General features: G+C 39.6%; 2 protein-coding genes across 3 annotated transcripts; one reads left to right on the forward strand and one right to left on the reverse strand.

Annotated features, from left to right (window-relative positions):
• Window positions 1-975: 975 nt before the first annotated feature.
• pdia6 (protein disulfide isomerase family A, member 6) lies at window positions 976-7,602 on the forward strand. Of its 2 annotated transcripts, none has more exons than XM_086264426.1 (13): window positions 976-1,132; window positions 1,482-1,623; window positions 2,188-2,245; window positions 2,805-2,931; window positions 3,563-3,666; window positions 3,765-3,910; window positions 4,221-4,335; window positions 4,730-4,870; window positions 5,286-5,370; window positions 5,671-5,743; window positions 6,137-6,295; window positions 6,377-6,473; window positions 6,922-7,602. In XM_086264426.1, the coding sequence occupies exons 1-13, from the start codon at window positions 1,114-1,116 to the stop codon at window positions 6,985-6,987; spliced, it is 1,332 nt and encodes a 443-aa protein (XP_086120552.1). In that variant the 5' UTR covers window positions 976-1,113; the 3' UTR covers window positions 6,988-7,602. The 2 variants fall into 2 exon arrangements, with proteins under 2 accessions (XP_086120552.1, XP_086120553.1); XM_086264427.1 differs by having other exon boundaries at window positions 3,768-3,910.
• Window positions 7,491-20,295, reverse strand: hpcal1 (hippocalcin-like 1). Its single transcript, XM_086264428.1, has 4 exons — window positions 19,971-20,295; window positions 13,694-14,161; window positions 12,533-12,638; window positions 7,491-8,276 (listed from the first exon to the last, which is right to left on the reverse strand). The coding sequence occupies exons 2-4, from the start codon at window positions 14,069-14,071 to the stop codon at window positions 8,179-8,181; spliced, it is 582 nt and encodes a 193-aa protein (XP_086120554.1). The 5' UTR covers window positions 14,072-14,161; window positions 19,971-20,295; the 3' UTR covers window positions 7,491-8,178.
• Window positions 20,296-21,937: the final 1,642 nt, after the last annotated feature.

Consider the following 21,937-nt stretch of genomic DNA (forward strand, 5'->3'; position numbering starts at 1 on the left):
ATGGTTTAGTGTGAGTTTACAGAGTGGTTGTTTGAGTTACAGTTGCCTTCCTTTCAACTCAAAGTAGTCTGGTCATTCTCATCTGACCTTAACAAGGCATTTTGGCCTAGAGTACTGCTGTTCAGTGGATATTTTCTCCTTTTTGATCAATTCTAAAAATGGGAGGATTGCATTAGGAAGTGCATTTGGTGTAAAATCCATGCCAAATGAAAGCACGTGAATTCATTCCATGTGGGAACCTCTTAGGAAGTAAGGGAGCAGCCAAAGGTACTTTTTTTCATCCTAGAGATGATTGAGCAGGAAAATGCCAATAGACCAGCAATATTGAAATACTCAGACCAGCCTGTCTGGTACCAACAATCATGCCACATTCAAAGTTATTTAAATCACCTTTCTTACAATTTCTGATGCTCAGTTTGAAGGTTATCTCATGTACATGCCTAAATTCATTGAGTTGTTATCATGTAATTGAACGAGGTGTACTTAATGAAGTTGTCAGGGAGTGTATGGATCCGTTTTATGTCTCTTTACACTTTATGATGAGGAAAAGTTACAAAAAAATGTAGTTTAGATTGTTGGCGTTTCACATTAATGCAAAGCATAATAATTACAATTCAATAAACAATGATAGTAATATAGTAACAAATAGATACCATTTATTTTTATTTTAGTATTATTTTATCTGTGTAACTGTCTAAAACTTATTGAGAAGTAAAGTTTATGTATTATTTACACTGAAAAGCATTACTTAGCTTTTAAGTTTGGCTTATCTTTGCATGCCTTTGCATAAGCAAAATCTGTACGATACTGTGTTTAATATGTACAGTCGCATTCCATCTGTTTGTAATGAGTCAGCCTTCTCACGGATCACATCCTCTTGCTGCTGTTACATGTGTTGCTTCCTTTCTCCTCCGGCCGCTCTCTCCCGTCTTCAGTGTACCGGTTCCATTAAAACTACACGGCGCGCGCTGATTGGCTGAGCTCAAGCGTCGGCATCAGCGGACCAATCAGGGTGGGCCACGGTGAGATTTTTCTGTGTACTTTTGTGAGCGACGCAGCGGCAGCGGACTGTGTTGTTCTAAGTGAGGAGACGAGCATAGAGAGGCTGAAATCATGAAGCCACTTTTACTCGGTGAGTGACAACAGTAGAAGCTTTTCTGCTTATACTAAAGTTAAGGTTTGTGGGTTTGTTAACTAAATGTGAATTTGGCGGCGTTTTAGTTTGGTTTTTTTGCTCGTCTTGTTAGCTTAAATAGCTAAGTTAAGATTCAGAGAACAGAGCCAGGCCTTCGTTATCGTCTACTGAATTAAATAATCAAAGTCATTTCCTTTATTTGTTAAATAAATGTAGATTATAAACTGCACACATGTAGATGTAAAACATTTTTTCGCTGTTTTCTTAAACCAAGTGGCTGTTTCGGTGAATGAGCATGCATTGCTAGGCGTCATCCTTTTCCTCTTGTCCTCATGTTTTGTTTCAGGAGTACTGGGCTGCTCTCTGGTTCTGGCTGTCCAAGCTTTGTACTCGGCTAGTGATGATGTGATCGAGCTCACCCAATCCAACTTTAACAGAGAGGTGATCCAGAGTGACAGTCTGTGGCTGGTCGAGTTTTATGCTCCCTGGTGAGTTTGTATAACTGTGATGGACTCTTCTTGTCTTGTAGTGGTAACAAGTGTTCTAAGAACAGCCAGTGACTAGTTTAAATACCAGTTTCTCATCTTTGTATTTTATTATCCAGTCATCTGTTTTACATCTGTACTTGTGATAGGAATAGACTTGTCTGGTAAGCTGGTAGCTCCTCCTTAGGTTGAGCACCATCTCGTGCAAAAGTGCTCAACAGAGACACAAAGTGCGTAGATGCACACAGTCTACATGCTTGCGTGCACACAGGGTTGGTATAGCAAAACTCAATTCTGCAACAAGAGGCAGTCGGCGGAGATGTGACTGCACAAAATCTATGCAAATCAAGTGTTAAATATTCACTCCCTATTAATACCAGAGCATTTGGTTCAGTGACTAATAAGGGTGCCACATAGCTGTTTGTGCGTTGTATTTAGCAGGTCATTACTGAAGGACTGTAGAATAAATCTCACACTGGCAAAATGATGTTGTTTTTTTAACATTAAAATGAGTTTGTGTATAAAAACATGGATTTAGATTTCACTTTCTCTGTTGCTTTCTGCCAGGTGTGGCCACTGTCGAAATCTAGCTCCTGATTGGAAGAAGGCAGCTACTGCCCTCAAGGTAAATACAAATTGCCGTGATCATCTATCTGATGCCCTGTAGACTTTCTGATTGACAGCCTGTTTTCTCAGCTGAATGCCTCCTCTGCATTAAAAACGCCTACATCTGTTGTGGAGAAATATTCAGCGGTGGGCTTTGACTTTAAATTTCACAGTAATTTCAGTGACAGCGCATTCAGTGGATGGTTATGTGTGTGTGCCTTTTATTTGATATTTAACAATAAAAAATGGTTACTTAATAAGGGATATTTTCCTGTAAGAAAGAGGTGCTATCTACCTAACTTTTCTGTTGTTGAAAACTAGGAAGAAATGAGACGTTATCCAACCTGGGATGACAGGATCCAGATTAAAAATGACTTGTTTATTTCGTGAAATGTCTTCTCCTTTTTCCACACAGTATTGTTGATATGGGCAACTCCTGTAATGAAATCCCAGTTTAACGGCAATTGCTCATTGGCATGCAAACTAAAGTTTTGTTTTAAGCCAAATAAAAATAAGTTGACCTGAATATAAACTCAGAAGCTGCATAATCCAAATTGTGTGTTGTGACTTTTCCTCAGGGTATTGTCAAAGTTGGTGCTGTGGATGCTGACCAGCACAAGTCACTGGGTGGCCAGTATGGTGTCAGAGGGTTCCCCACCATCAAGATCTTTGGCGCTAATAAGAACAAACCAGAGGAGTACCAAGGTACAGAACTCTGCTGCTACAACTTTCCTATGTGTAAATTGAAAGTATTTTTCATAGTAAAATCTTCCAAGTCCTACTGAATAAGTTGAGTAAACTGATAAGCTGAACATAATAATTAATAGAAAAGGGGATGCTGGTTTGTTTCTTAATAATCTAACATCTTATCTTGATAAAGAAAGTTCAGGCGACCCCCCCCCCCCCCCCCCCCCAACAATTTAAGCAGAAGCATCTATTAGATGAGAATAGAGATGAGCAATAGCAAGAAAAGTCATCCTGTGTAATAGCATCCAATTTGAATTTCACTTTCCTGCTACGTGTACTTATATCTACACAAGGTCACCTTCCCGAAGTCTATGGCAGAAATGTTTTATCTCTCCAGCAGGCTCAGTCCATCATATCATTATGACTTTGTTTGCTGATCCTTGCTACGTCTGTGAACAGGGTCATCTTGAGTCTTATCAAGCATAGTTGTGACTTCACAGAGTATTTTATTGCTTTCAGGGCTTATAAGAGACCTGTACAAAACACTGTATTTAATAAGGTATTATTTTCATAGCTTTCAAGGCCTTTCTTCCTGTGATTGTGTTTGAGGCTGCGTTAACTGAAATCTGCATTTCTGACAACCACGCAGGTGGACGCAGCAGCCAGGCCATCGTGGATGGAGCCATGAACGCTCTGCGTAACCTGGTGAAAGAGAGGCTGAGCGGCAGATCTGGTGGCTCTGACTACAAACAGGTAATGAACCTTTTTTTTTTTTTTGCACTTGCATGAAATCACAAAGCTTTAAGAAAACACACATGAGCTGATTTATGTAACTGATAACTGGCTTGTAGCAGAGCGGTGGTGGTGGCAGCAGCAGTGGTGGGAACAAGAAAGATGTGGTCGAGCTCACTGATGACAACTTTGACAAGTTGGTGTTGGACAGTGATGATGTGTGGCTGGTGGAGTTTTTCGCCCCCTGGTGTGGACACTGCAAGAAGTGAGTTTGGTACTCGAAACGGTTAATTCCAAGCAGTAGGAAACTGAAATCCTCTCACTGTAACAATCTAGTGCAGTTGAAAAAGTGAAATAATAGCCCAGTAGGCCTGGATAAGTCTCACTGAAAATCCTCCACTAGAATTTAATCCCACTCAAAACTGTTCAGTGAGGTCTTAGGGATTTTATTCCAATACCTTTAATACCATTTGATATTTCTGAAGAAAATAAAGTTTCTTGCTTGATTTAAATGTCAGTATCTCAGAAGCTAAATGATAAAGTTTTTCTAAGCACCTCTCCTCCTTTGTCAACAGCCTGGAGCCTGAATGGGCAGCTGCAGCCACAGCTGTCAAGGAGCAGACCAAGGGCAAAGTTCGCCTCGGAGCTGTGGATGCTACTGTACACCAGGGCGTGTCCAGTCGCTATGGGGTGAGTAACAGCTGACTTTCAAGTCTTGAAAAGGTGCACTCTTTAGATGTGGAAAAAAAACATTTGCATGTTTTCTTGGCTAATTTTAAATGCACAACTTGATTATTGTGCACAATAATCTAGTGGCCACTTTGCCTTGGATACTTCCTTACTCTCGAGTCATTTGTAATGGTCTGTGTTACACTTACATGTTTTTACTGGCGTTTGATACTGAATAATAGCCTCTGCTGCTTTTTAGCAGAATGTTAAGTTTCAAAGCTCTAAAAATGCATTTGTAGTGTGGATTTAGTCGTGTCACACTAATTAAATCAGAATGTTTTTGCCTGAGTAAAACCCAGCTTCATAGTCAAAACTGCAGACCTTGATTTCTTGTTTGATAATCATTCCTCTGTAGATCCGTGGGTTTCCCACCATCAAGATTTTCCGCAAAGGTGAGGAGCCAGAAGACTACCAAGGAGGTCGCACCCGCGGTGACATTATTGAGAAGGCTTTGGATCTGTTTTCTGACAATGCTCCTCCTCCAGAACTGCTGGAGGTCAGTATTCTCATATTTGTATGATAAAGTCATATATAATTGTTTTTAATTACAGTTTAAAATGCAAATTGAAGATAATGTTGTCATAGTCTACAAGAAAATTGCCTGATTTAATGTGTACTTTAATGTATAGTTTGTAAAAAATATATATTAATTCTAACTAGAAAGTTAGAATAAAAACCTTTTATTGTCATGATATGAAATACGAAAATTGAAGAGTAGGCACATAGAAGCGAAGAACAAACATTCAGCCTGTTATAGAGTAAACATAAATTACTATTCATTAAACTACTAATACTACTGATATATAGGGTGTATACACGGTATGGTGATGAAAGCACTTTGCAATAAAAAGTAATGCAAATTCATGTCAGAATATTAAATTTGTGTTTACTTTAAATTCTTTGTCTCTCAGATTCTCAGTGAAGACGTCTTAAAGAAGACCTGTGAGGACAGTCAGCTGTGTATAATTGCTGTCCTCCCGCACATCCTAGACACAGGTGGGATCACACACATGAACTCAGATCTGTCTTTCTCTTCTTAGATTCTTTGACATTTTTGCCCTTAATGAAAATAAATCATTTTAACTTTTATCTACTTATTTTATGTCAATAATCATGACTCGAGCATGGCTTTAGTGGGCTCCCAATATTTATTAAAAACATATTTTTAATGCATGAAAAAAGGTTCCGCCTTGAGCTGTAAGGCTATACCTCACAACAGGTTGCAGGAGAGTTACCAGAAGCAGTAACAGTTCATTCCTGAATAGCTGATCATCACTGGTCATTATGTCTTAACAGGCGCGGCAGGTAGGAACAGCTACCTGGATGTGATGATGAAAATGGCTGAGAAGTACAAGAAGAAGATGTGGGGGTAAGCACCCAAGGCCAGACATACAGTAGTGTACAAATCACTAAATTCGAGTAGGAAGAGTTTCATATTCATTCCTTGTTTAGTGGTGACTTGAACAAAAGGACAAATTCTGGTGAACATTGAGTTTCGTACGGGTTATGTAAGGAAGAGCGTAACATCGAGTTCGCAGTGGGATGATGAATATACAAATCATAAGAATTGGGATGTATAATGACTCTTTCTTTAAAAACATATAGAAGTTAATAATTGCAATATGTGTGACGATGTTCATGCAAAGTTTTGTTCAGATTGCCACACCCTTTAAAGAAAGAGGAGATTAGGTACATACACTACAATCACCGATATAGTAAGGGAAATGATGACGGTGATTAACGGCCGACTCTTTCTTCTCAGCTGGCTGTGGACCGAGGCAGGGGCTCAGATGGAGCTGGAATCCTCTCTTGGTATTGGTGGTTTCGGCTACCCTGCCATGGCTGCCATCAACACACGCAAGATGAAATTTGCTCTGCTCAGGGGTTCCTTCAGTGAGACTGGTATTCATGAGTTCTTCAGGTAAGGAGGTGTAATTAACAAATACATTACACAACTTGGAGTAGGCTGAGCAGCGTCACTCACATGTGCTGATCTTTTCAGGGAGCTTTCTGTGGGCCGTGGCTCAACTGCCACATTGGGAGGTGGCGTCATGCCCAAGCTTCACACTGTTGAACCATGGGACGGCAAAGATGGACAGGTGAGTGGGAATCACATTGACATAATGGTTGGAATGTGTAGCACTGCATGTAGACTAGCATAGGGTAGTCAAACAACCTTAACTGGTAGGTGAATCAGAAAACGGGTACTGAAGCTGAACACAGACAAGGGCCAGAATGACAGGATTGGATTATCCCCTGAACCCAAGGTTTATGGGCTGTCCCAGTGGGACAAACTATTAGTCCAGGGCAAGCAATTTGTAGTTAAACTGAATCTGTACGTCTGCTTAGTGTAACAGAATAAATGCCTACCAGCTTTGTACCGCCTCTGCACTGAAACTTTGTACTCCATCTGCATTATTATGCAATATTGCAGTGCTCTTAAATCCAGATAACCTTCTTGTCTCTTTAAATAATCTTTGAAGAGGTTCAGTCCATCTCAGTCTTTGCTGACAGCTCGTCTTTATTTTACGCTCTGTCATCCTCAAGCTTCCCGTGGAGGAGGACTACGACCTCAGTGATGTAGAACTCGATGACTTCAAGGACGAGTTATGAGTCCAAATGGGGCAGGACTGATCCAGACTATCTGCGTTTGGTCTGGTCTGGTCTGGTCCTGTGCGCTCCACCTCCCCTCTCCTGTGGACGAATGGGAGGCCCGGTCGCCCAGTTACTGAAATACTCCTGAAAAGACACATGAGAGACACCTGCGGTTTCTCACATCATCTTGTTAGTCACAAGGAGGACAGGAAGGAGGGGAGAGTGTGTCGTGTCCTCTGAGTGAACTCTTTCTCACATACCTGCTGAACGCTAGATGCCGCATATTTAAAACAGCTGCCGCCCACTGAGGAGAGGAGGGTGGAGCTTCCGAATGTCACATTTTTGTCATTGTTTCACTTTTTAAAACATTGCCTTTCCTGCCCTCGTCAAGCACCTACTTTGAGATGTGGACTTGTCAAATTAACACTTAAACGTCCCACCTGATGTGACTAAATTTGTCTCTTTTTAAACCAGTGACTGAGGATGTTGGTGAGTTTGCATCATGTGTGTCCAGGACAAATGGGGATACCAAGGGGGGACTTCTTGTGTAGATTTTTCTTACACAACTTTATTTCAATTGTGTGAAAACAAAAGGACATTTTTGTTACAAAAATAAAAAGAAATTAAAAATAATCACTGCCTCATTATTAACATGAACTGTAAACTCATTTCACTGAGCACATGCAATACCAAAGGCATAGAGAGAGCTTGTTAAATACAGCAGCTTGTGCCAGTTCAAGCTACTGTTATCTTGAATCAGAATACTTTATTAATCCCAAAGGAAATTAATAAAGAACAACAATAAGCCACATTTTAACAATTAAATTGAATAGAATTAAGTGATTTAATTAGTTTCCTCTTAGTATAACATGAGAGTATAACATGAAAGTCATAATACTTGAAAGCATATAATCCTGTAAGCATAAATAAAAGATATGGCACTTACAGCAAACGGGTATTCAAAACGAGACGTTTTGAAATGCACAAAAAAAAATGCCCTGACTGAAAATCCACTTCATTGTCCACAGAGGGAAAAAAGCCACATTGACCAGAGAAGTGTACATTAATGTAAACATTAAGACATGGAGTGTTAAATTGAAAGGAGGAGGGGCTGTGATGAAGATTGATCCTCTGTCAGAACAAGCGGCACAAAGCTGGAGGGATGTAGGTGTGCATGAGCTGCAGGGTGTGATCACTTTCACTGTGTCCTCAGAACTGACGAGAGGCTCCCTGATCCGACTGCAGCAGTCTGACAATGGACGGGTCGCTCTTGGCACCTTTAATGAACTCCTCCAAAGACAATCTGCCTGTGGGGGGGAAAAGAAAATGTCAGTTATGAGCAGTAAAACATGAAAATGTTTTACATGCAGCAACTACCCACAAAAATCAGCTACTGATGTTTCTTTTGAGATGGTGACAAATAACACTGCATTAAGTAGTTTAAAATAACCTAAAGGACCTGAGCCAGAATCATGGTATTCATAGCCGTCATGTTTCTTGTCCAGCAGGTGACGCTGCTGTATGTATATAACTCTATGCGAGTGCAGTTCTGCATGAGAGATGTGAAACCTTAACCATGTTTTACCCGAACATTCATCACTCTCATAGTATACATATGACAGAAATTAGGTAAAAACATATCAGGTGTACTTTAATTTTGTTTAAAAGATTTTTTATTATTCTAAGATGAAACAGCAGAAAATTACACTTTTTTGAGTCTAACACCTACTTTTTCTTACATAATAGCATTAGATAAGAGGTTCACTCGCTCTGTAACTTACTGGGTCTGGTTTGACCAATCACACCAGTGCTACTACTGCCAGTATTCTGACTAACAGGAAGGCAGTGGGTGCCCCAACCTAAGCAAAGATCAGGTAAGGTTTCCCCAAGCTCCTTAGTGGTCTTGATTTCTGATTAGCCGGTTAGCTTAATAGGGCTTAAAGATTCATTTTAAATGTGTTAGGTTACCTTCAGGTGGCACTGACACCACCCAAAAAAAATGTAAAATTTGGACTTTACAAGTGGCCTGTGTTTGAGAGATTGTGTGATGCCGGGAACATCCGTTCTTTTTAGAGCTCCAGATGTGTTATGCTTTCAGCAGAATTTTATTACGTTGTTTTGGTCCTTGGAAAACTGAGTAAAGTAGTTCAATACAGTTTCCAGCTTTCATGGGTATGTGGAAAAAACATCCTTGAGCATCGCGGATGCAGCCTACAATTTACCCTCTACCCTCCTCTGCAGCTGTGGTTTCAGGCGTGGCATATGGCATCACATGATGTCTTAAAACGTCTGTCTGAGACACAGCTTGACCTTCACAATGTCAAAACAAAACACTCCTGCCCAGCACCATAGCTCCAGATATCTTGAGCTGTGACGTGTCAGATTCAGTAAGGAAAGTGCATTTTTTTGATGTATCATTCAAGTCACTCTAAGTGTCAATCCATTTATGGTAAGCCTGTGGATCACCAGGCTGGGAGCCAATCATAGCTACTTCGTGTGATATGACATGAATCAAAGTGCCAAAAGTGTTCTGCAAGTCATGGTTTTCATGTAAACAGCTGTTACATAAGTAATCTTTCACAACAGACAACTGTACAGAAGTCTTGCGTCACATGCGGCCTAATTTCTTTATATTTTGCTAGGAAAATACTACACTAATACTGAAGCATGCAAACATAAAGGTAAATATATACATATGGTGCGTGCAATATATATAAATATTAATATCAATATAAAGAGCAAAAACCCTTTATATTATACCCTAAAAAAAGTTTGAAGAGTCAGAAAGTCAGTATTTGGTTTGACCACCCACACTGAACTCTATTCAAACCACATTTCTTTTTATTTATTCCTAAAATAGGAAAATGGTACAGGGATTTATTGAAACATATTTGGTATGGTCGCCTTTGTGCTTCAACACTCTTTGAACTCTCCTAGGGAAGCTTTCTTTTCATTTCTTTAAGTAGACTTCAGGAAAAGTTCTGCATCCTCCAAAAGGTCATTCAAAACTCTTCTTTGGATGCTCACTCCATTTTGTTCCATTTTCTATCAAGATAATCCGATACTGCTTCAATAATGTTGAGGTCTGGGGAATGCCGGTCCCAAGCCCAGATAAATGGGGGAGGGTTGTGTTAGGATGGGGAGGTGTAAAGTTTTTCAAATCAAACATGCTTGTGGAAATATCGAAAAATTGACATATTGTATGGAAATCTCATTCTCATCAAGAATGAGATTTTCATATCAGATTGGTTGGTGCTCAGGTTAACTACTACAGATGCTGTTAGCCAAAAGGGTGACGGTGGAAACTATGTTACTGTTGGCCAAAGACAAAAGAAGAGAGGAGGCCAATACTACGCTAGGTTAGTAGTGTGGAGGTAAGAGTAGACTTTCAATGTAATGAATACGCATGCTGGCTTAGATGATTTGTCCTATTTCCTCACATTTTTTTAAGTACACACTGCACACCATGTAGAGATATGCCTGGATTTCTCTTTAGGAGCTCTTTAGGAGTAAATGTTATTTGTTCAAAAATACTACTGCATGCCTGTCAAACTTTGTTATGTTTGTCATTTTAACTGGATTCTAAGAAATCAAATGATATTGTATGTTTTTGCACCAGGCTGTTAAGTGCCTAAAAATCCAGTTCAAAATAGACCCTTGGCTAAGTTGTATTTTATGTGTAAACACAAGACTAGTCCATCGTCTTAGGTGGGTGCCCTTTTTAATACTTGATTCATATGTCAGTGCTTAGTGGCTTAACAAGATAACAAAACCCCCGAAAAGGTGTCGGGTTCAAGGACAGGACTGAAAACGAGTGAAAAAGCAGTTACTGTCCAAATAAAAAGTCTAGAAAACTTTAAAGTGCTTAAGACTACTAATAATTACAAAACAAAAAGTCTGACTCCTTGGAGACAAAACATAAAGAAATGAGGGGTGGCTCAAGACTTTTGCACAGTACTATATGTTTTTCTTTTTCTTTGTGGCCATATCCAACCAAGCCGATAGTGAAAACAAAAGTAAAGCACGAGTTAAAACAGAACTAATGACTAAAACTAAAACCAGAAGTCCACAATCGTGGTTTCACTAAAGCCACCTAACCTGCTTACGCATGCACTCTTGAAAAGTTAATATAAACATCAGATTTAGTTTTATAGTAGCTATCAGTGTAATGTTTATCGATACTCTTCACAGCATCTCTTCGCCATTAATAAAGTTTCAACAACACTTGTCACAACTTTACAATAACTATCCAAACAGTATTTATCAGGTGGTTTACGCACCAAATATACAATCACTGGCCACTTTGTTAGCTACAACTCTTCAGCTGCTTGTTAATGCAAATATCTAATCAGCGAGTCACATGGCAGCAATTCAAGATGATCTGCTGAAGTAGAAGATGAGAATCAGAAGGGGAAAGAAAGGTGATTTAACTGACTTTGAATGTGGCATGGCATGTTGGTGCCAGACAGGCTGGTCTGAGTATTTCAGAAACTGCTGATCTACTGGGATTTTCCCACAGAACCATCTCTAGGGTTTGCAGAGAATGGTCCAAAAAAGAGAAAATATCCAGTGAGCGGCAGTTCTCTGGGCCAAAATGCCTTGTTGATTTTAGAGTTCAGAGGAGACTGGCCAGAGTGCTTTACACTGATATGAAGGCAACAGTAACTTGGTTTATAATAATAGTTATAATAAATCCAGGTATGCAGAAGAGTATCTGAATGCACAACATGTCGAATTAGATGCAGATGCACTAGAGCAGCAGAGGATCGCTGCTGTCAGCTAAAAACAGCAAAGCGAGGCTTCAATTTGCACACAGCCTCATCAATATTAGACTAAAGAAAAATGTTGCCTGGTCTGATTAGTTGATTTTGATTTCGAAATTCAGGTTTTTACCGTCAGCATTTGGCATGCACAACATTAAAGCATTGATCCATCCTGCCTTGTATCAACAGTTCAGGCTGCTGGTGGTGTAATGGTGTGGGGGTTATTTCCTTTTGGGTCTCGTAATACCAACATTTAAATGCCACAGCCTACCAGAGTATTATTGCTGACTATGTCTGTCCCTTAATGAGCACAGTGTGCACCATTCCTCAAAGCTCAAATCATCTTAAACTGGTTTCATGAGCATGACAATGAGTTCACTGTACTCAAATAGCCTCCAGAGATGCGGTGGAACAGGAGACTCGGATCATGGATGTGCAGCCAATACATCTGCAGCATCTGTGTGATGCTGTCACGTCGATATGGAGCAATATTCCTCTCTGAGGAATGTTTCGGCACCTTGTTGAATCTGCACAACAAAGAATTAGGGGTAGCTCTGAAAGCAAAAGCGGGCCAAACTCAGTGGCTGTGAATTTTACTAACAAGCAATTTAAAGTGTTGACTTTATTCTTCCCAATGTCAAACTGTCCATCTATAACAGGACCAGTTTTAGTTGGACCAGATGCATGACTAGCATACTGATTAAGCATTAATAAAAAGTCGATTTATTTATTTACTGTGAAAAGAACAATTTGGTTCACAATGATGTATGCAGCACATGGAAATAAGACACCAGCCTTACCATCATTGTCAATATCCATCTGTCGAAAGATCTTATCTGTTCTTTTCTCTGGTGTTGATTCATCCTCGGGCATCTTCATCACTGATGACACCATCTTGTAAATTGCCTATAAAAAAAGACAATAATGACTCCTGTGATGTGTGTATTGATTTTGCTGGCTACGTGCGTGAAGCTTTTAGGGCGCACTGATGAAAAATAACCGTTGCCACTGACATCATTTTGCTTATATTGTCTGAAAGCGCTGACCTGTTTTCTGTTAGCTAGCAGATAATGATGTTGGTCTGACAACAAAAGATCCTGCCGTTTCACCCGCAGTAGGTCTTTCTGAACTCACTTATCTGCTTGTATAATATTAAAATTTGATTAAGTAAAGGAGAGAAATATGTCATTCTGGAAAACAGAATGCTTTCTGCCAGCTGCAACAGCATGGCTTCTGTTATTTTTCCACATCATTCTTTTTTCATTTGTATTTATTACTCCCTGTATGCGATACCTTTATTTAGTGTACAAACAGTATTTCTTAAATTTAAATAATTATTTTAATGGGTGTGGTCCTAGCGCTCATTAGTACCCAGTGCATGGTCTCTATTTTATTTATTTTTTTCACATTTATTTGTTTCCACAAGCACGAAGGACTAAGCCAATATCCAGACTGCTCAGCCCACCTTATTGGAAGAGTAAATATAACCACAGTGATAAGGAAAACAGAAAGGGCAGCCTGCAGATGACTGTTGAACCTAAAAACAGCCATTACCAGGAGGCTAAAGTGCATATAACAGCAAAAATTAGAGCTAAACTTATTTATTAACAGTCATAAAAAGAATGATTGAATAATATAAATATTTTTAGTTATTACTGATATAAGAAAAAACAGCATGTTCCAGATGCTTTTATTTGGCTTATACAATGTATTTTATATCTTTTTTTAAATTATTTGACAGAAGGAAATGATATCGTTTCATTGTCTTATATACAGTAAAAGTGTTAAAAATGTAAAAAGTGATCGTTTATTGTAAACTAATTTACTCTCTTGACTTATTTTCCAATTCTCGTTGTTATTTGTCTAGATTTTGTTTATTAAAATGTGATAAGCTCACACACACACACATATAAAACCTCTGCTCTGTAGTATCAATCACACAGCACATAGTATGTCCTCACCTGAACTATCTCCAGCATCTCTGCCCGGCTGATATAGCCATTCCCATCCAGGTCATACATGCTAAAGGCCCAGCGTAGCTTCTGCTCCAGCCCGCCACGAGACGTCACACTCAGTGCTATGATGAACTCCCTGAAGTCGATTGTGGCATCGCCGTTGGTGTCAAAAGTGCGGAAGACGTGCTCGGCAAACTTTGAGGCGTCTCCGTAGGGAAAGAAGTTGGCGTAGATCTTCTTGAACTCGTCCACAGTCAGGTGGCCGGTGGGACAGTCCTTCAGGAAGCCGCGATACCACTCCTGCAGCTCATGGTCGGTGAATTCTGTGTTTTCTCTCAGGTCGTTCAGGACCTCAGGCCGCAGCTTGCTGTTCTGTTTCCCCATGACAAAGCACCTTTGCAGGCAGGGCGATAGCAGGGCTGGTGTTTCCTATCCTCCACTCCCTGTGCTTTTACTTTCCAGCTTCCTCTGCTCCTACAGGGGACCAATAACCCTCATTAATATCCCTGTGTGAATATCATAAATGATTCATGGGGTCAATAATTCCACTCAGTTTGCAGCAGCGTTTCATCAGAAAACATGTTCTGAGGATGTTTTTCAGGCAAACAAGCTGAGGGGGAAAAAGTCTGGATAATTCAAACAGGGTCCATACACAAGAAAAAAAAGAGATAAGATTACAACGCAGATGTTAACAAAACACTATGTGTGTGCACACATGTGTATGGAGCAAGGGGGTGGTCTGGTCTCCGTGGATACAGTATTAATTGTCAGGCATGGTGATAATTTATCGACCTTTCACTGCATGGTAGAGGGACAAGTGTCCTGGGGCATTGTAATTCTCAATAAAGCCACTTTCTAAAAGGTCAGGCTGATACTGACTGTTGTCACTGAGAAGGCCAAACATTCATTTTGACAATAATCCTCACCTTCATGGGAAAATTAATCTCCTAACTGATTTTAAGAAGGTGGAATTGACACAATGATTAAAGAGCAAATTCAGAGAGCAAGTAAATGAGCATCCAAGTCAGTCCATAGACAAGTCCACTGGTTTTAAACTACAACAGCAAAGATGCCACTGCAGAACGAGCGATCATTGAAACCACATTAAGACACACCCTGTTTCAAGACATTAATCATCCAGTGTTAAGGTAAAAAAACTTTAAAGTTAAACTTTTCTCTTTGTCTTTTCTTGACTTTGCGGTTCTTAACTGTTGTCTATGTTCTTGCAGTGATTTTATTTTAATGTCCTGTATTTACTGCTTTCATTTTCCTTAAATCTGTCAGTGTTTAAATGCAGCGTACCTGTTAACCTAACACATAAACACGAGCGCTTGCTATAAATACGTACAGAAAAGACAAAGCCAGCGAAGCATTTGACCACCTGGTTCTATTCACGTTTGCTTTCTGTGGTTTGCTTCTGTTTCCATGGTTCTACTCTGCAAAATCTGTTTATTCATGTATACAGGGATATTCATGATTGGTGATATGAGGATGCATAAACACATCACATCCAAAATAAAACCTCCTGCATAAAACTCATTATGAAGCAGACGCTGACACGTGTTTGCCGGTGAGCAAAAAGGTTTTGACATTTTCAGAGAAAATGTGTGATGTAGGTGTCATCATGTATATGTCTGCATCTTTATTTTAGGTGAGGAAGGTGTTAAGAATGTGCCAGACTTTTCCCCCAAAAAATAACAAGAGGAAACAGCTGTTTTGTTTTGGGGGGTTTTTTGTAGAAGGAAAATGTTCTTACTTACAAATTGTCTGTTTGATTCTATGAAATTACCTCAAGTTTTCTTTTAGCATGGTTGGTTTGTGGCTCCGTGGGATAGAACGAGAAAGCAACTTTCACATTTGTTATAACGTTTTCTGGAAAACTGAGGAAAAACTGGCCAAAACCTGAGCTAATCTTTCACATGCATCTGGTAAAGTGTGAGTGGGAGGGACAGAAAGAGAGATGTGCGGGGGTAGGGAGGAAGAAAGAATGGAAAAAGTATGACACATAGAAGAGAAACTATTTCCAGCTATACTATATGAGTTGCTTTGCTAATACCCACAGTGCAATTATATAATAATCTTTCTGAATAACACCTCCACTCCTCTGTGCTGATATAATGAATTTATGGGAGAGAAGCTTTGTACCCATGTTCTCTCTCTTTCAATTACTGGGACCCCAGCGCTCCTGTCTTTCTGGCAACAGAACGATCCATCTGGCGAAGAACAAATGAGAGCGGCTTGAATTTGGATGAGATCCTTTTGAAACAGACGCCATATTTGTTATAATTGCCAGACAGGTGTAATTTCCTGTAGGTTTATGAATCAAAGTCACAGAATGACACAGAGGTCTGTAAGTCAAACAAGGAACTATGTCACTCAGGTTTCTGGACAGATAAAAATAAATCAAAGTACAACACAATAATACATTTAATTTCTCAATCCAGCTTTCTTTTCTCATGCAAACTGCATTCCAAAATTAGGAATTTGGAAAACTTTGAATTGTCTAACGGTGAGTTCACGAGTGCATATCTGTTGACTGAAGGATACTACTGCTACTGCTACAGTTAATTTAGAACTGTAAACTTGTCTTTGGCAAAAGCCAGAGTATTTGGTGAGAACCCACTCAGCCACAGGTAGAAAGTGCAAATCCCACACAGAAAGTCCCCGGCTGGCTGGTGGACCTTCTCTCTGTGAGGCAACGGTGCTAACCACCCTGCCGCAGTGTCGGCCTGAATCAGGCAATCGTTAAAGTCACAAAGATTCATCCTTTGTGAAGGATGTCGATAAAAAATTGAATGGAAACACATCCATCCATCAGTGACCAGGCTGATCGACTAACTGTCCTGAAAGCCAAGGTGTTATTATTGCTTATACGGATTAAAGAGAGTGAAAGGCTTCTACGTCCTGTTGCAAAGAAAAATACTAACACATGACCACAAAGTAGCATTTTGTGGTGTCTCAGACACTTCAACATTTCACAGCAGCACTGAGCAACTAGAGAAAAGGTGATTATTATTTTGAGAATATATTATCATGTCTGCTGCCTCTGTTTTAACTGGACCACAGCATGAATCACACACTGCCCTACAGGCCTGACTATAGTCCTTCCGTTTTAACATACAACAGGATGCACCTCCACAGATCTGTGTCACATGGACTTTTCCAGGACAGTTCAGTGCGCAGGCTGAGCCCGAGTAGACATAAATATGGGCGTTGCTATTTATTCCCTCAAACAAACACAAAGCCACATGAAACACAACAGCTTGTCAGATGGAAAAAGTGCTACCCTCATGCTTCAAGATCCTCTGAGGCTAAGAGAAAATACTCATAATATGCAACAGCATGTGCTCTAGCCTAGTTATTTTAGTAAGTAATAGCAACATACTTACATAAGGCTGCGGGTTGCAAAACAGTCTTACAGAGTGCAGTGACCTCTGAAATATGTTCATTAAAAACCTAAACAAACCCTTTCCACTGTAATTAGGCATTTTTAAAACATTCTTTATCAGATAACATATTTTTCTTTTCATTAAAACTGTTAACTGAATTAAAAGTATTCCTGCAAAAAGCTTCTTTTTTTTTTTTACCTGCTGCAAGTTCTGGTAATTTCCTTTAATAAAGTGATTAAATAGATTTGCAGTACTGCTTATAACATTTAAAACATTCCTACTTATGCATGCAAGCTTTGGTCTGGGATTTCAAAGGCTGTTTTAATAAAGTTTTTTTCTTTGTTGTGACATAGAATTACTCAGGAAATGATGTGGTTCAGGGAAAATAAAGTCCTCTCTGCCTTGACTGGTGGGGTTGCAGAGCTGGTGAGCTGAACACAGTCTTGTGACCGTTGCTTGATACACTACAGCCCCTCGAGATTGCCAGTTCACATTCAGTGTTTGCGGTTCCCTTAGATTACACAGCAACAGATCCTGTCCCTGTCCCCAACCCCCATAGCCTTCCTTGTTCCGTATGGTCCACTTTTTTCCAGTGGGTTCTCCGCCTAATGAGACTGTTTCACACAAGCTCCAGTGCAGCATGCATCCCCCCTCCCCAAGGCTACAGCGGGGGTTCCTGTAAACCCGTTTCACTGCTGTTTGCCATTCTTAGACCCACTTTATTTCCTGAGTAGGGCTATGTCACAACAAAGAAAAAAAAACATTCTTTCCAACATGCTCATTATTTCACGAAGAACAGGAAGGAAACTACAATGACAGTCAGATACAGAGATGCAGCATGCATATGTTTAAATATATCTGTCCTTAGGTGTTTACAGAGAAAATAGTTCATGCTTATGTTTCCACCAGTTGTTAGTGAGCGTGGGAATCAAAAGACAACTTCTGCTTAAAGTCATATCTAAATGTACATAAGTAATTACTTTTTCTTAAAAAGGATACAATCGAGTATTTGTTTTAATTTATTTTCAGACAAAGCCTCTAAACTGTGAACATCCACTAGTATTCTTAGTGGATATTGTTAGGTTTTCCATTTGTCAATTAGTACAAATACAACAGACATCCCCACTCCTCCTGTTTTTATATTGCAAGCGGGCTCACACTGAACCTTTTCCCTTCATTAACTCTTGATAAACACGACTGACAGAATGTTTTTAATGCTCTCTGCATCGTGCCTCTTTTAAAGGGAATGTAATCCAAACAACCTGATATGGCTCAGTGCACAGAGAGAAAGCGTGCCCGTTTTAGCCTGCTCTGCAGTGGATGAGCAGAGCAGCGCTGTAGCCTCGAGTACGCGAACCACTGGTAACTGGGACTCCATCAGGTGGTTGAGGAGTTGGTGTGAGGTATTTATAAGCTAAGGAGAAAATGAGCTCTCCCATTATTCTCGCATTCAGCGGTGCTTCGTGGCAGTCTCTCTGAACTCATGTCAGAGAAAATCATTGCAGTGGATCAGGATGAGGTCCCCTGACACACCAGTAGTCAAGGCAACAGTATAGTAGTGCTACAGCTTATGAGGGAAAGGCAGTGTAACAGTCAATCTGGGGCACACGCAGGGCAGAAGATATATTGAGACTCGAGAGAGTGTGTGTGTGTGTGTGTGTGTGTGTGTGTGTGTGTGTGTGTGTGTGTGTGTGTGTGTGTGTGTGTGCGCGCATTTAATATTTCCTTACTTTAAATCTGAAACATTAGTATCATATTCATCACTTGACATTACCATGCACTGGACCTAATCTAGATATTCTGCACGCTCAAGCTTACAACAGCAAAATGTGTATTTTTATTACTTTAACACTTGGTGAGTGGGTGTATTTAATTTTGGATGCGTACTCTTCACGTGATAGCTACGGTCTTTTTATCTGAAAAAAAAAAATGTGTGAAATTAACTAGAAAAACAGCAACAATAGTGTGAAATAGTAGATGAAAGGAGTAGGCTTTTAATATTTAGCAAGACAGTGTTTTAGATGGCAATCCCATAGCAAGAAAAGGAGCTGGCAGATCTTTATTTTTTTCTAAGATGTCACACAGTGAGTATTTGAACTTATAATATTAACATTTTACCAGTTTCTGTAGCATTTTTAGGCAAGCTGTGATTTAAAAACTTGATTTGATACTTAGTTCATGTCACTTATACATGAAACCTTAAAAAAAAAAAGATCAAACCAAGATGAATTAAATCCCCTCCCACACATTCAGCCACACTCTTTAGTTATAATATCTGCTGATCCTAATCACAAATATTTTTTGGACAAGCACATCTTTTTATGAAGCACAAAACATTGTCTGTTAGGTTTGATTTAGTTTATGTGCTTTCGCATACATTTAATACATGTGCTTCAATATTACTCAATGTGCCTTGTCTAAGGCTATTTTTCTTTAGCTAGATGCATATAGTCGATCACTTTAATGATCTGTTACTGTATATTTTTTACATGTTTGTATTGTATATGTTTTTGTAATGTAGTTATGTGGTGCATGTGTTTTTGACTTTTGCTGCCATGATTCCAGGTCTCTCTTGGAAATTAGATTTTTAATCTCAATGATATTTTTCACCTGGATAAATAAAGGACTAATAAATTAAATAAAACAGTGCATTACATTTGATCAGGTTTTGTTTTGCAGCATGTAGTCTGCATTAAGACTTGTGAGCCACTAAGCTGCATTTTTGATAATATTTTTACTACTGGAATACTTTCCAGGGCAGATGAGATGTGTTTTAACTGGGTGTAGTCCTGTCTTGGGGAAATTGCCACAGCAGTCCAGGGTAGAGTAGCCACTGAAGCACAGTGGACTTCACAGTAACGAGAAATGTTTCTAAAAAATTAATATAAACTTACCTTTTTCCTGAAGGTATCTATGGGTCCTCCGGCTGAAAGAGTAAATGTTTGAAGCCCACGTTTCCCACTGTAAGGCGTCACCAGCAGCCGAACTTAACCGTTAACTTGCAGTAGTTTAACTTCACACCTCCTCCCACCGACTCCAACGCGAGAGAAAATATTCGAGTCACCCAAACACTTTTCAGACAAAAGAAAAGATATGAAAAAGCATGTAATTATTCTTCCAAGATAGTTTTATCATTATTATTATTTCTATTCAGTATGTCCTGCTTCCAGCTCCCGGTGTAGCGGCTTTATCATTTAGTGGAAGATGTGGCACCCAGCTTGGTTTTTATCCGAATGTTCCATATTGCTCCTTGGGGGGGGTTCCTTCGTCCGGGAGAGGGATTGAACCTTCTCCATCAATTGAAGAATTACTAACAATAGCAGTTTAATCGAGGGGACACTGAGTAAAAGCCAGAATGACCGTGACATGTATTTTAAAAAACATTTTAATGGCATTTCCTGTTTTGTAGTGTTTAAGTAATACTTTAAATCCCTCCCCCCGATACACTGAATGGATCCCTCCACACTCGCAGCTTCACTGTAAGGAACTGTCGCAGCAGAGTTCAGTGGAAAATTATCAACGGAGACTATTATTAGCTCAATATCTAAAATAAACGCTTCACATCTGGGGGAAAATGTGGAGACTTGGACAGAAATAGACTAAATAAACACTTCTACGATAACAAACGTGATTTAAAAGTTATTCTGGAATAGGCTAGGGCATCCTGTAGGCGACAGTTTTCCAGGCTTACTTGTAAATACTGTGGGCAATGTATTTTAAGTTACATTATACAACAGTATACAACATGTTATTCCTTGTAATTGAAACAGCATCATTATATCAAGTGTATATATATACAAGTCCCTGTAATATTGCTGTACAAATTGCTTTGTAGAATTAAGTATTAATGACGTAGACATAAGCTCCTTTCAATGCTTTCCCGTATAAGTCTTCTCTTTCAGCCTCGGCACAGATGCACACTGGTCCATCGGCATCAATAGCAGTAACTTCTCTTGCCCTGGTTAAAGTGACACTGAAGGCGGGATGGTGTATATGTCAGCAATTCAGTGAGAAGATAAATAATTAACTGAGTGCGTTTGCCTCTGTGTGTGTGTCTTCCTGAAGCCTGACACCTGTTTCTATAAGCACATGGAGTGTTTATCTTGACCTTAGAGTGGGTACAATACAGGAGGGGGGGATTGGAGGCAGTGATATAGCAGTCTGAGGTTGCTTTTGTTGCTGCTGCCAATGTGCAACTCAATACTGAAACAAAGCTGTGGATGGTGGACTGTGTGGATGGAAAGGAAAACAGTATTCTTTAAATAACATACCATATTACTTCAGGCTTCTGCAGGTCAAACAATTTCAGAAGTAAAACATAATTTTTATTTAATTACGGGGTGACCATGCTTATATTACCTGGCTATTACATAAATATAGACCTCAAGTAATGTGTAGTAGGAAGTAGTAGGAAGAAGAAAGCATACAAGTGTCTGGTTAAAACAAACAAGTGGACCCTGATAGTCTCATAATCGAATAACCTTTTTCACTGGGATTTATTCTTGGTGTAACAAGTTTTTAAAACTGAATATTTTCAGTAATGACAGTTCAAATAGATAGATGAGGAAATAGCATAAGCTGTGTGTGTCAGATAAGACACAGAGTTGTGTGCATTTTGCTGTCAGTTTTAAATATAGTACATATTTTTTTAAGGTGACTACAGAAGAGCTGGGTGTAGTCATGCAGAGAGGGAAGCGTTCTCCTTTTCTGCAGAAATGTAATGATCCACTAGAGGTCACCAACAGTTTTGGAATCTGCCGCTACTCCAGCTTGGGTAAGTATTCCTGCCTTGAAGCTGAAATTAGGCTGATGGGCATCTTTTAAAGGAGGAGACCGGGCTGTTTATTTGCTGTAGGAGTGT

The sequence above is a fragment of the Aulonocara sp. 'chitande type north' Nkhata Bay genome, linkage group LG15 (assembly GCF_057382095.1).
Source record: "Aulonocara sp. 'chitande type north' Nkhata Bay isolate Kocher_YH1m ecotype deep benthic linkage group LG15, A_spYH_male_GT1.1, whole genome shotgun sequence".
Taxonomy (NCBI): domain Eukaryota; kingdom Metazoa; phylum Chordata; class Actinopteri; order Cichliformes; family Cichlidae; genus Aulonocara; species Aulonocara sp. 'chitande type north' Nkhata Bay.